The 13,550-nt window shown below is 50.3% G+C and overlaps 2 protein-coding genes across 2 annotated transcripts in view; one reads left to right on the top strand and one right to left on the bottom strand.

The window, feature by feature from the left end:
- Window positions 1-13,550, bottom strand: part of LOC144145594 (receptor-transporting protein 4-like) — a 63,822-nt gene that overhangs the window by 9,475 nt on the left and 40,797 nt on the right. The window lies entirely within an intron of this gene.
- On the top strand, window positions 107-3,015 carry LOC144144730 (kelch-like protein 10). Its single transcript, XM_077676254.1, has 3 exons — window positions 107-133; window positions 1,099-2,252; window positions 2,577-3,015. Exons 1-3 carry the CDS (start codon window positions 107-109, stop codon window positions 3,013-3,015), a joined length of 1,620 nt encoding a protein of 539 aa, XP_077532380.1.

Raw genomic sequence — 13,550 nt, 5'->3', positions numbered from 1 at the left:
AGGGAAATAAACTAGGTTTGTGTAAGATTCGAACCCTACTCTTCAGAGCAGCAGCCAAGTGCTTTAACCACAGCACAACTCGGAACTCTGGCAGAATGCAACAAGAATGAGCCTGATGCGTGCGCCGCTGCAGGTGCGCGTGCGCGGTACGTAATAACGCGTGCGTAGACGGGTGCGCGCGGGGGAGGAGAGCTCTGGTTGTGGGGATGATAATGAAAAACTTTTGTTCAATATCAATCGTTGGGGTTATTTTAAAACCCCTTGCTAGGAGTCGCCAGTATCCCTAGGGACTTGGCGGCTGCCTGGGCTTGACTGATTATTATCCGTTGAACTTCCTCCCAAGTGTCTATCGTGTGTGTGCCGTCTGATATCTGTGGGCAACTTCCTTTACTATGAACCACGAATCGAGTCAAAAGACAAAGAAAAGGAAGAATCTCTTTATGATTGAGATTGGTCATCCTCGCTTTAATTTTCCAGTTTTTTTTTCTTTTCAAAACCAACTGATCTAAATTATCCTTCCTAGGCGTGTCGTGAATTGATAAGAGTACCATTCATTTTTACAATCCTCTGTTGTTTGGCCGATCCCCTGATTGGGTATGCGCCATTAATTATCAGGATCAACAACAACAGCAAATATACGATATAGCAGTGAACAGGTCTTTGATAATTGCTATGCTTTCGCCTTCAAACTAGAGTAGGCAAACTTCAGCACCTCATAAATTTATTAGGATGATTTTGGGTACCTTATAAATATTTTTGCTGTGGATTTGCATTTAGTTCAAGATATATGACCCATCATTATTTGCAATGAAATCGCCATGGGCCTAGCTCTTCCAATCTGTTCATTAAGCAGTTCAGTAAACCTAGATTCCCCCCCCCCCCCCCCCCCAAAAAAAAAAAAAGGCAACTGGGCCTCTGTTGTTGGGAATAGGGGCCGTTACCGCCAGCATCACCAAAGGCAATCGGACGACAACGAAGCCCACCCATGGCGCGTGAACGGGTGGCGCGCGGAAGCTGCCGATTCGAATCGGTCAGTTGGGCCTAGCAGTGCGGCTGCGAAAGCGGCACGGCTGAGTCCGCTCGGCCCCCCTTGCTCAGATCGCCCTCCTGCCTTCGACTTTCTCGGACGCCATTATGAAGGCCGCCGGAGATGGCGTCGAGGAAATGAGCCCCTGCAACGACTACTCGACCGCGACCGCTTCCGCCCAGCAGCTCTTCGCCGACGGAGGCCGCCAGTCCAGATTCTCAGCAGGCGCCGTGGCTCGCTCCATGCCCATGCTGAGGGCCCAGAGGGAGGTCGGCCGCTACTGCGACGTCAAGTTCAGGACCTCCGACGGCGGTGAGTTCTTGGCCCACCGCTTTGTTCTCGCCGCCAGGTTCGCGGGCTGCGGCGAGCTCTTCGCCGAAATGTATGAGGCAATGGATACTGGCATTGGCGCCGAGCGAGAACAGCAGGTGAATGATGTCAAGTGGCCACCCTTCAGCGAGGTTCTCGTGAGTGATATGAGCGCAGAGATGCTGGAACTCGCCATCGACCTTGCATACCACGTCCCGCTCAAGGAGCTCGTCGGCGCACACAACGTTCTCCGGGTCCTGGAGGTCGCAGAGGCGCTTAGCATGTCAGCGGTGCGGAACCATTGCCTCAAGCTGCTTGGAGAGAGCCTGGAACCGGGAAACTGCGTCGCCACCTACCAGATGGCCGTGAGCAAAGGCTACAAGCCACTCAACGAGAAGGCCTTCCGCTTTCTGGTGCGAAACTTCGAAGAGGTGTGGACCACGAGTCCGCAGTTCCTGTCACTGGCGTTCGAGGAGCTGTGGAACGTCCTCCACGACGACGAACTCCATGTCACTAACGAAGTCCAGGGCTCCGTCGGTGCTATTCTCAAGTGGATCGCCGGGGAGCCAGAGGTCAGGCGTGGTTTTCTCTGCCGACTCTTGCCCCTCGTGAGGTTCTTGTTCGGTAGCCGCGCGGACATGCAGAGAGTGGAGGCCGAGCCACTCGTACGCGAGGACGAGGAGGCCCTCGAACTCCTGTATGCCATCAGATGGACTCTGGACATGGTGGCGTTAGACAGCGAAGGGTGGGGATTCTGGCCGTACCTCGCCGAGTGGCGCTGGCTGCGACCCCGCATCCCTAAAGACATCCTCTTCGTGTTCGGCGGCTGGAGCGGCGGCGCTACCAGCAAGCTGCTCACCTACAACTGCCGTTCGCGTCGCTGGGTGCTCCACCCCGACCAGTGCACGCCGCCGAGGGCCTACCACGGTGTGGCCATGCTCGACGGACTCGTCTACTTCATTGGGGGCTTCGATGGCAGAAGCTGCTACCATTCGGTCGTGTGCCTCGACGTGCCTCATCTGAAGTGGTCCACCAAGTCAAGCATGCACATGGCTCGCTGCTACGTCAGCGTGGCCCTTCTCCAAGGATACATCTACGCCATGGGCGGATTCGACGGCGAGAGCCGCACGTCGTCGTGCGAAAGGTACGACGCATCGCGCAACCAGTGGGAGCTCGTGGCGTCCATGCACGACGTCCGCAGTGATGCCAGCGCCGTGGCGGTCGCTGGCCGCATTTACGTCATGGGCGGCTTCACGGGCCTCGACGTCCTGGACACAGTCGAGTTCTACGACCCGACGTCCGACTCGTGGACGCGAGTGCGGAGCATGTCGACGCCCCGCAGTGGCCTCAAGGCAGTCGTACACGGCGACGACGTGTACGTGATGGGCGGCTTCGACGGTGCCCAGCGGCTCAACTGGGCCGAGAAGATGGATGTGCGCACGGGTCGGTGGTCGGAGCTCCCCAGTATGGTTTTTCCGAGGAGTAACTTCGTGGCTGCTCTGCTCGAAGGGAGCATCTACGTGGCAGGCGGGTTTAACGGCACCACGACGGCGTCGCTCGTGGAACGTTACGATATCGAGGCCCGCCAGTGGCACCGCGCCACAGACCTTAGCATCACGTGCAGTGCTGCGGCTGCCTTCGTCTACCACGACGTCCCCAACGCTAGGCGTTGGTTCTAAGCCCCTCCTCTCTTCGATCTCGGCAGCGCAGAAGCGAAGCGCGGCCGTCAAGCCCATGTTTTCTAGACGGCATGGACGCTATGATCCAGCTGTGAAGCGCATCCTGCCCTCGAAGCGGAACTCATGGGTTGCTCTAAATTCTGCTTCCTAGCACTCAACTATATCCGGATTCTGCGGCGACTTGTGACAACAAAACGTGGAAGATCAGGCCTGATTAGCTACCGTGTACTCGTGCATTATAATCGTTGCATACTTGTCTTGCAATGCGGTGTAACAGCTTGATGCCGGTATCATTGTGGGGTTGGTTTCCCTCGTATGTGCGGACAATCAGGAATTCCTGTTGACCGCTTTGAATGGAATAAACGGTCAAGCCTGAGCCAACCCACATATTTTAGGAATAAACGGCAACACCACCGCTTCTCAGCGAGCGATGAACGCTTCTACGATTTTCAATCTCTCTTGAAAACACGCACGCTATAGAGCGCCGCATCCACTACACGTACATTTCATCACACGCCCTCATCTCGTTTTCTCAACTTTACGGTTCTTTACAAGTGTGGGACTGGGAGGGCTGTAGGCACGACCTAGCGGCGTTTTATTTTGGTCGTTTTGAGCTCTCTGTTCGGCTTATATTTAGGCTACCTATCGCCCATAATACTGCATACATTCAAGGTGAGAAAACGCTCTCACCGTAAACAAAAAATCGCCGGGGCACGTAAGTTTGCTTTTGCGTTTTGGAGAAAGCCTGGCGACAGCGCGCTTTGAGTGTCCACACGACCCCTTCCCTACTTTCCCTCCATCTCACCGGGAGCAGGTTCTGGAAAGCTCTTACCTGGAAACTGCAAGAAACCGTCCCGACCAGAGCCCTGGACGTCACGGGTGCCCTTTGGGCCTCCGCCACCCCCGTACCCTGAACCAATGTTAAATAAAGTGGCTATTACTATACTATACTTTACAGCTATACATAGCATCTTGTTTCTTTTTACGCTTTGTTTATTTTTCCTTTGGCAAGAATTACTTCGACCGGATACTTTTCTGCTACACCGTGTATGCGTCTCTTTCTCCGCTTTCGTTTCTTCGTTTTACGGCCCGAAGTGGGGGCACCCGATCCGAGCTCCGTGGCCTCCGACATACGAGTGGTAGCGTGTATGATGCGAGCGGTCAGCCGCTGTTGCAGCCGTGAAGAAGTACAAAAGCCGTAGGCTAACGTAACTGTTTACTTCATAGCGAGAGGTGAGCCGAAGCAAAAAAAAAAAAAAAAAAAAAAACAATGCCCCGACGGGCGAGGTTACAATACAGGACTTGAGCAGAGCGACAGCATCGATTCGCTGCTCAAACAGGAATGGTTTACAGCGCTTGCGGGGGTCTATAATACCCAAAAGCGGTAACGGTCAAACGCCGACAAGCGGCAACACGCCACGAACGTCACAGACACACACAACGCTCTTTCCACAGTTCGTAGCCTCGGCGCACGTTGAGTCCGAGAGAGGGGAGAGAGGAGGACTCCGTTGCGATCGACGGGGCCTCTATGTCCTTGAAGAGCGTTGACACGAGCCTCGCCGGCAGCCGCCGAAGTTTCGAAATGCGCCGAAAGCGAAGCGTCTGAGCCGGGCTTGTCGAAACTTGTCACCGACATGGTGGCGCCTGACGGCTGAAAGGCGCAAGCAGTGGCTTCGCCGCACAGCCGAGGAGTGATGCGGGAAAGTACGGTGGCGCTGGCCGATTCGTAACACACGTAGAACGGCGAGTGAAGTATATATATTCCAACTTTCGAGGCCAGAGCCACGAGCCTTTTTATACACGCGATCTTTCACCTTAAGGACTGTTCGGAGTTCATGAGAAAAGAAATAAGGGAATTTCGGACGCGAGTTTTGGGTATTTGGGACCAACTGATCCCTACCATTCTTTGTAATTTCTTAATAATAATAATAAAACAAATAATTATAAAAATTGCTGTCGTTTTCAGTGGAAATACATTGTGTTCGGGCACCTCAAAACCAACAGAATGCTTGAGGGACTGGGCCCGGCAATCGGTGAATCGAACAATGGCCGAAGAAAACAATCACAATGAACAAAAGAGTGCGCAAGTATATACAGAAAAAATGCGTCACGATCTCTGGGATTCAGCACTATCTTACATAGTGAAAGCAGCGCAGAAAAAACGAAGACAGGGACAGGATAAACACAAACACGGCGCTCTCTTCGTCTTTTCTGCGGTTTTCACCTTGAACACCAACTTGCCGAATTCGCTGCACTATCTTGCACACTAAACTTTTTACGCCCTTTTTGGCCAGAAAGGGTGTAGCATAAGTAGAAAACGGGTGTTTGGAGGACGTTATACCCTTTTTCCTGTGTCTCAACACCCTTATTCGTAGCCCTACACCCCTTTTGTGTGGAAATAAGGGTGTTGACCAACTTCAACACCCTTGTTTTTCGGTAGGGTGTTGAAAGGGTGTAGAAAAGGTGTCCGCTGTTGATTGATTAAGGCCATGCATGCATGTATAATTGCACTGCGAAGTACAAGACATCCCCTCATACCCTCCTCCCCAACTAGTAAGACATCTTCAAAAGCAAAAAACAAATGTTCATCTGCAATGATCACTCGTCTGCAATGATACGGTCCCAAGTTTAGCTTTCGCACGTGAAACGTCAATTTGAACTTTTAAAATTAAAAAGACTACATATACACACTAAGCGTTTTTGCGCCCTTGTTGCCTAAAAGAGGTGTAGTATAAGTGGAGAAAGGGTGTGTGTTTTAAAGTCATTACGCCCTTTTTCTTAGGTTCCAACACCCTAATCTGCAGCTTTATACTCTTTTTGTGTGGTGAATAGGGTGTTGACCGACTGCAACACCCATGGTTTTCTGTAGGGTGTTGAAAGGGTGTGAAATAGGTGTTCAGTTGCAAACAAAACAAAACAAAACAAAAAAGCAGCGGGGCTGGCAGGTCGACCTTATTCCGGTGTTGCGTGTTGTTAGGTTTTGCGATGTTCTTGGCTAAGCGCTGAGGGGTGAGGCCAAGTTTAGTCGGATTTTACAAGGCTGTTCCAGTGTGTACACCCTCCCCCCTCCCCCACTGACAGCGGATACATGGGGGAAACAAGCTGGGTCGACAACCAGCTCCCCTGTTTCTCCAGCCTTGCACACTTACCACTAGTGCAAGCTGAGCCAATTTCTTTTCGCGTTTTACAATCCCCAAAAGCCTCGCACCTTTAAAACGGCATTAGTAAGAGGTGCGCATACGCATGTGCCCCTTGTGTCCAGTCCACACTCGAACAGTCGAAAGCCGGCTTCACTGTTATAATACCCTATCTGCGGTGGTGCCGCCTTTACAGGCGGCGCAGTCCTTTAAGCTACGGATCTCTACTATGTCAGCTTCACGCAACCAGCAAGATGATTCTACATAAGTCTTGTTGTGCCATAAAATTGGGGAGGAAAGTGAGGGGGGCGAATGGGATGTTCCAGCATGACACGCTCTCTATGTAGGTGTAAAGTCACCGCGCCGGGGTCAGCTGTATAAAGCTTTCGCATTCAAAGCACGCAAGCAGAATTAAGCATCCCGAGGAGTTTTTCTTCTCTGGCACCTTATTGTTCACATTTATAAGTACCTCGACAGCCTGGTGGCGCGTGGCATCTGCATGGAGTTAAAGGAGTACTGACACGAAATTTTCGTGTTACGCTTTTCCCCCGCTGCTATGCGGGCCTACCAGTCCACTAATCATAGAATGGCGCATTAGACGGTGGATTGCAGCGCAAACGATCTTTTACGGCGTCCTTTATTCGTGCCAGTTTCTGTTTCGACAAAACGAACGCCGAGCGGCCGCCCTGACAGGAGGGCGCCCCTGACGCCACCATTCTTGTCGCACCGCTGCCGGTGTGGCCGCGCGCGCGAGCGAGCTCACGCGCGCGCCCAGACCGTCCGAGGTCTTCACCATCCCCACACGCCGGGCAGCATGACGTCAGTCCCAAAACCATGATGTGTACAGTGTACACAGGGCGAAGCAGCACGCGCCAACATCAGCCAGCGCATCGGCTACGTCACGGAAGCCGCGACGTCGGAAGTTTGGAGAAAGGAGCAGATGATGTCATGCTGGCCAGCTCTGGACTTTCTCGTACGGGCAAAGATTAAAATGGATTTAAAATATGTTATACTGAACGGCTACTGTTGAAACTCGCCGGAGATACCTCCTGATAAAAAGGAAGCATTGACATAGTTATCTCAACTTTGAAATTTCGTTTCACTACCTGTCGGACTCCATCTGCTGCTCACAGCATCGCGGGATTTTCGCCTCATGGTGCACATAGCTTTAGCATGAATAATCAAAGGCCTCCTCAACAGCCCTTGTGAGCAAGACGTGATTTTTCCCTTTCCGATGCCTCCTCTACACCTTGCGATAGGTTCCCTCACAAGAACTTTTTTTTTTCACTGCCAGTGAGTGCGGTGTTTCCCCTGGCCCAAGCTCTGCATTTCTACACGTTCCCGTTCGGAATTTAGCTTTGAATTTCAGACAGGGTTCGGTTAGAACCAGGTACATGACACATTCCGCTTTAACAGGGCAACTCTCCTCCGGCAACGCATCGAGAAATGCCGCCAGTGCGCAAGCGGTCATCTCACGTGGATTGGCTATATTGGCGGTGTGATCTTTGAGTGGCGCCCCCTGGCTCTGACGTCGGCTTAGGGATTCGCGCCGCTGTCGTCTGCTACACTCGCTTGTGAGGGGCAGCAGTGCCTGGGCTAGAAATCGCCCGCTTCGTTGCTGTAGTGCGTTAAAAAGCGTATTTCTAGCGATTCAGTTATTTTGCCAGCTTTCTTCAGAGTATCGGTCAGAAGATCGTGTGTAACTCGTCCTTTCTTGCTTATTCGCGAGGATCAGCGATCAGAGCTTCTCGATAAGTATTCAAAATGCGTAGGCTTCCCTGCACTATTTTTGAGATGCTCCTATGAAGACTCAACAGTCTAATACTACGTACCAAGCAGCGGCCTCTACACGCTCATAGCACAGCAGGAAATAAAGCGGCTTTCTTCTGTTTCTTTCGTTGTTGTCTTGTATCGGATTAATGTTTCTTGCTCTTTTTTTTCTGCCCAACGCATTAATTTTTCTGCGCCGTCACCAACTTCTTATTAGGAGGTTTCGGGATGTTTGGAAGCCTCAAAAAGGTCGTGTGGATATTTCCTTCATTTTGTATGGCATACATTCCCTTCTTCACAAATTGGCTTTCATTACGGCTGCGTGCACGCAGGTGCATATCCGCAGCGTGCTTTGTTTATTCACATGCAAATACAATGAGAAGGTTTGTGCTACGCCACCGCGATCGCGCCCTAAACAACGTGGTCCACAGTACTCGAAGGCGGCTTTTGTGCTCCGAATTTCTATCGTAATTATATCGTTATCATAACAAACTGACTCTCAACTCGAACAATGATGACATGATTACGGTGTTGAAGGCATGATATACTCGCTAACTAACGTAATAAATAGTATACCTGCATATATTACAAGACTCGAAACCGAAGAAGAATTCCAAGTAGCTCTTTATTGCTTTTCAACCCTTCCAGGCACGAAGAACAAATCCTATTCTACTCGGGATGGCGTTCTATGATTTGAAGAAAATTACTTTTACTCTCTTGTCCTGGACTGAGGACCCGGCCCACTAACCAGATCGATTTAATTGGTAAACAAAGTTTTCCCCTCCTCCCCTTACTGCTCCTCCTCCTCTTGAGTGCAGTTTTCCTATAACGCATATCCGAATATCAGGAAGATATGGCTGTGCAAAACGTTCCGAAATATCCCTCCAGGTCTTAACAAACATATATGTGTTACTATAAATTTAACGAAGACGTGACTCGTTGTGCTCAATACACCTCCATACTGGTTAGATGCCTGGTATAGAATCAGTACGCGCGTATGTTATTTGGAACTCAACCTACAGTTTTTGCAGTCTATAGTGCATGTCGGCAAACTTTCATGCCTTGACAACGTAAAGTGATGTGACAAAACGCGTTCGAGCGTTCGGCAAGGTTGCAAAACTGTTTTACCTTACATATGATTATCGGGAATCGTGATGCCTTCTGCCAAAGCCGACATCCCTGAAGGCCTAGAATTTGTTTTGGTCTTCCATTTTCGCTGTTGTCGGTTATTAGCAGCTGACTGTTCCTTTTGTTCGAATGGTTACATGAGAAGCTGACGCCTAGCTCCGACTCTTCGCGCTCCGCACAGGACGGCTTCGCGAGGAATGGGGTGGCGCCGGCAATGTTTCTCCCGTAGCGGTATCCAAAACTATACTTTAATTGACCCCATGAGCTAGTGTATGCGATTTTAAGCCTATTATTATGATAAAAAGTTACCCACACGCCAATTCTGGTGCGGACAAGCATCAGACGTGGACCGAGCGCAAAGAAACAGCCGGGAGAGCGATCCTGAGTTAAGCAGACGACAAATGCGAGAATCCCTAAGCTGACGTCACGGAGGCGCGCTTCGCAGCGCCGCCTGTGTTCGCGCTCACCGCCAATAGCCATGCCGCATATTCTCATCTTTACGTCAGCGAGAGCAGACCTCCGGAGTAACCCAATAAAAAAACCTAAATGAATAAAAGCGTCCGCTTGTTGACGTCACATCTTCCTTCTCCTTTCCCAATATAGGCAGCTATTTCGAAAGGATGTGAATAATTTAACATTTCGTATGACCAACCAATGATTGCAACGAAGTCGCCGCGGCATAGAGTTTCATAATCTTATTATACTAGAGGAAGGTCTGTCGCTGCAATCGCATGCCGTCGTGGGCACCGCTATAGCAGTTGGAAGCGTTCTTCTCTTAAATGCTTGTCTTGACTTTCCTCGTGGCTTTTTCGCTCCTGAAGCCAAAATCAGCAAGAAAGGGTAGCACTCTGTTTTTAATTTTTAGCCTGGTACCAAAAAAAAACCGTGGTTGATTCCTCGGTCATAGGAATCGGTGAAACACGAAACTGAATTGTGCAGCGAAATAGCTGAGCATGATTTGCGGGAAGGCGGCTGCCTTGTGGGTGTGCTTGCGAGCGGCAAAGGTGTACTGGCGTCATTTCCGTGATGGATATGACGTCACTGAAATCTTGGTGTATCCCGGCATAAAACACTTTCGTGTCAAAATATAAAACCCGAAAACGAAGAACCCTAAGTATAACGTACTCTTTAGTACTAAATGTTGCTTCCCCGCAAGAAGACCCTGTATGCAGGGGTGCACCCTTTACAGGCCGCTTGCTTCCGTGACGGATATGACGTATGGGAAATCTTCGTGTATCCGGGAATAAAACACTTTCGTCTTAAAAAAAGGCGACAACTGCGACAACAAAGTCAACCGCGGCTCTACCCCCCCCCCCCCCCCGGCAGGTTTTCTCCCTACTTCGATATCCATCTCTCGGCAGGGTGAAATTTTTGTCGACACAGCATGCTCAGATGCAGCCTACACCCCGGAAATTCTTTGCAGATGGTACCATGGTGTACATCCCTTTCATCCGCACCAACGTGCACTTTCTGTTGTGCCGATAATGCAGTACCTAACTTGTTTCACTTGGTATGGTCATGTTCGACACTCGAAAGCGGCCGATTACAGATGATATCCTACTGCCCGTCACCATTTACCAATACGGCACACATGGGCTCCTGCGATCCGATGCTGCTCTATACAGTGCCAACGGAATGGAAGAGGGCGAACGTCACCTTCATCCCATAACCGGGAAGAGACATCGCCATACAGAAACTCAGGACCATCTTACTAACCTCTAACGCTGGAAATATTATAAAAAGAATGGTACTGGACAGGCTGCAAAAGCGCATAGAGCAACAAAACACGTACATATACACGGACTAAAAAAGCGCCTGTCCCCAACTGCTAAACATGGAACTGCCACGACCCATCGCTACGTCCATCAACAACAGGATCAAGGGAGCTGTAATAGTGTACTGGATACCTGGGCACGGAGGAATAGCAGGGAGCGAAAAAGCTGTATCATACTATCAGCTGGCCCAAGACGCCGCAGCCCGCGCTCCTGCCCACCTCGAACCAAACCAAACGCTCACGGTCCCGACAGCACCTAAGCTGAAGGACTACTTCCCGGAAAGTAGGGAACTACCCCAGCCCTCTGACACGCTCACAAGACACCAAGCAAACGTAATAAGACAAGCTCAAGCAGACACCCTGGACACTCCGGCTAGACCACACAAGATATGGGGAGATCCTGACACACCACCCCCTGCTTTCTCCACATGTAACGTCATACTAGGCCAAGATCACATCCTTTGGAACTGCACAACCATACACAACACTACAAAAAAACTCCACAAAGGATGACTGAGCGCAACAAGCACCACCGAAGAACAAAGGCTACTGGCGGGGTACATCAGGCAGCGGCTTGAAGACGTCACCAGAGGTCCTTTGGAATGTCAGGACTAAGCAGGCCTGCGTGCATATAGTTAATACCCCCCCTCTCTCTCTCTCTCTCTCTGAGATGCACTGGACTCTACCAGCGGTCTCTACAAAGCAGTGTAGAGCCATCTGACAGCCCTAGCATGGTCTACAAACGGTGTTTAATGAGGTCAATGAGACTTTAATTGAGACTTCCGCCTCCTCTTCCCTCGTGTCCCATAACCCCGCAGGGCCGCAGAAAATAAAGTCGTTCATTCATTCATTATTCTTCGTCTTGCAAGAAGCTTCTAAAAATCATTGATAAATAACTCTCTTGGGGTGCTACTTTTTTATTGTCACGCGATAAGAAGACGACGAAGACGGCCGTGCCGCGTAACGTTGGGCAACTTCTCCCTTGCGCCCCTTTTGCACGAAATCGAATCTGATTAACACTGTTTCTTCCGTTATTGCCGCCGATTTTATAATCATCGAAGGAGCCTGCTGGAGACTCCCCTGCGACAATTTGGTTTGCCATTGACTCTTCCGGGGCTTTTTTTTCCTTTTTGGAGCACAAAGCTGGGTCACTGCCATGTGTCGTGCCATCCACTCATCCATTTCAAAGACGTTTCGTGAGCCGTGCTCCAACTAGTATTCCGATCAGGCTGACTTTTATCTTGTTTTCCCACTCCTCTTTCTTTTTTCTCTCTCTTTTAAACCTACAGACTAAATCATTTCTTCTGCTCCGCTATCTTGCCTTATCTAAGTGATTTCCACGAACGTTTCCCTCTCTATCTCTCCACGAACAAAATACTCTTCTTGGGCGATCCCCCTATAAGAGGCTATGCGCCTTTTTATGGGCCACCACCATCACCACCGCCGACGACGAAGCCTCCTACCAGGTACCCAGACCGGTGCCCATCCTACGGAGGACACCCAAACCTTCATCACTTCGCATGGAAATGCCGCAAACCCTAGACTCAACTCCCATACCCAGCGCCTCCTCCTCCGGGTGGGAAGCCGCTCTTTCCAGCACAGCACTAGATGACCAGCGCGGAGTGATCTACCGGGCAAGACGGATTGCAGCAGCAAATGGGGCCCTGCAGACTAAAGGAACCACCCTCTGAGAGCTGAATAATCATAAAGTTTTCTATTGCTACTACTACATACTACTTTTCTTCAGAACATGTCGGCACAGTCGCTGAAGGGCGGCACGCTAACCAGACACTTAACAAAAATTTCAAAATTCAATATATCAATATGCCCACGGAGCAATTCAGTTAACCTACATTCCAAAAAGGAAACTGTGTCCTTTGTTGTTGGGAAGGGAGGAAGAGAGAGAAAGAGAATATAGTGGTAAAAGAGAGGTTAACCGAATCATTTCTCTGAGTTGCTACGCCGTATATGAGGAAACAAAATCATAAGGGTATGGGAAATAAATAAATAAATAAATAAATAAATAAATAAATAAATAAATAAATAAATAAATAAATAAATAAATAAATAGATAGATAGATAGATAAATAAATAAATAAATAAATAAATAAATAAATAAGGGAAGTGATGCGCGAATTTTCAAACACATACACAGAGTTAGGAAGTAAAGTTAATTACAACACTTCTTCCAAGCCTGTACTCCGACAAAGCATTGCTTGCCCGTACGACCTGGCGCGCGAGGAATCGACCAAGGGCCCAATACTGCCCTTAGTTCAAGGCCTACGTGGTGCGGCATACACACAGATGTTTGGAAAGTCTGCCTTGGCATTGTGAATTTTAAGCACATGGGAAGAGGTGGCGTTACTGAAGGCATCAGCAAAGGCAATCGGACGACAACGAAGCCCACCCATGGCGCGTGAACGGGTGGCGCGCGGAAGCTGCCGATTCGAATCGGTCAGTTGGGCTTAGCAGCGCGGTTGCGAAAGCGGCACGGCTGGGAGTCTGGTCGGCGCCCCTCGCTCAGATTGCCCTCCTGCCTTCGACTTTCTCGGACGCCATTATGAAGGCCGCCGGAGATGGCGTCGAAGAAATGAGCCCCTGCAACGACTACTCGACCGCGACCGCTTCCGCCCAGCAGCTCTTCGCCGACGGAGGCCACCAGTCCAGATTCTCAGCAGGCGCCGTGGCTCGCTCCATGCCCATGATGAGGGCCCAGAGGGAGGTCG

Source organism: Haemaphysalis longicornis, unplaced genomic scaffold (genome assembly GCF_048455015.1).
Source record: "Haemaphysalis longicornis isolate Haplotype H1 unplaced genomic scaffold, Haemaphysalis longicornis Haplotype H1 scaffold_7, whole genome shotgun sequence".
NCBI classification, from domain to species: Eukaryota; Metazoa; Arthropoda; class Arachnida; order Ixodida; family Ixodidae; genus Haemaphysalis; species Haemaphysalis longicornis.
This window is presented reverse-complemented; position numbering and strand designations above follow the sequence as displayed.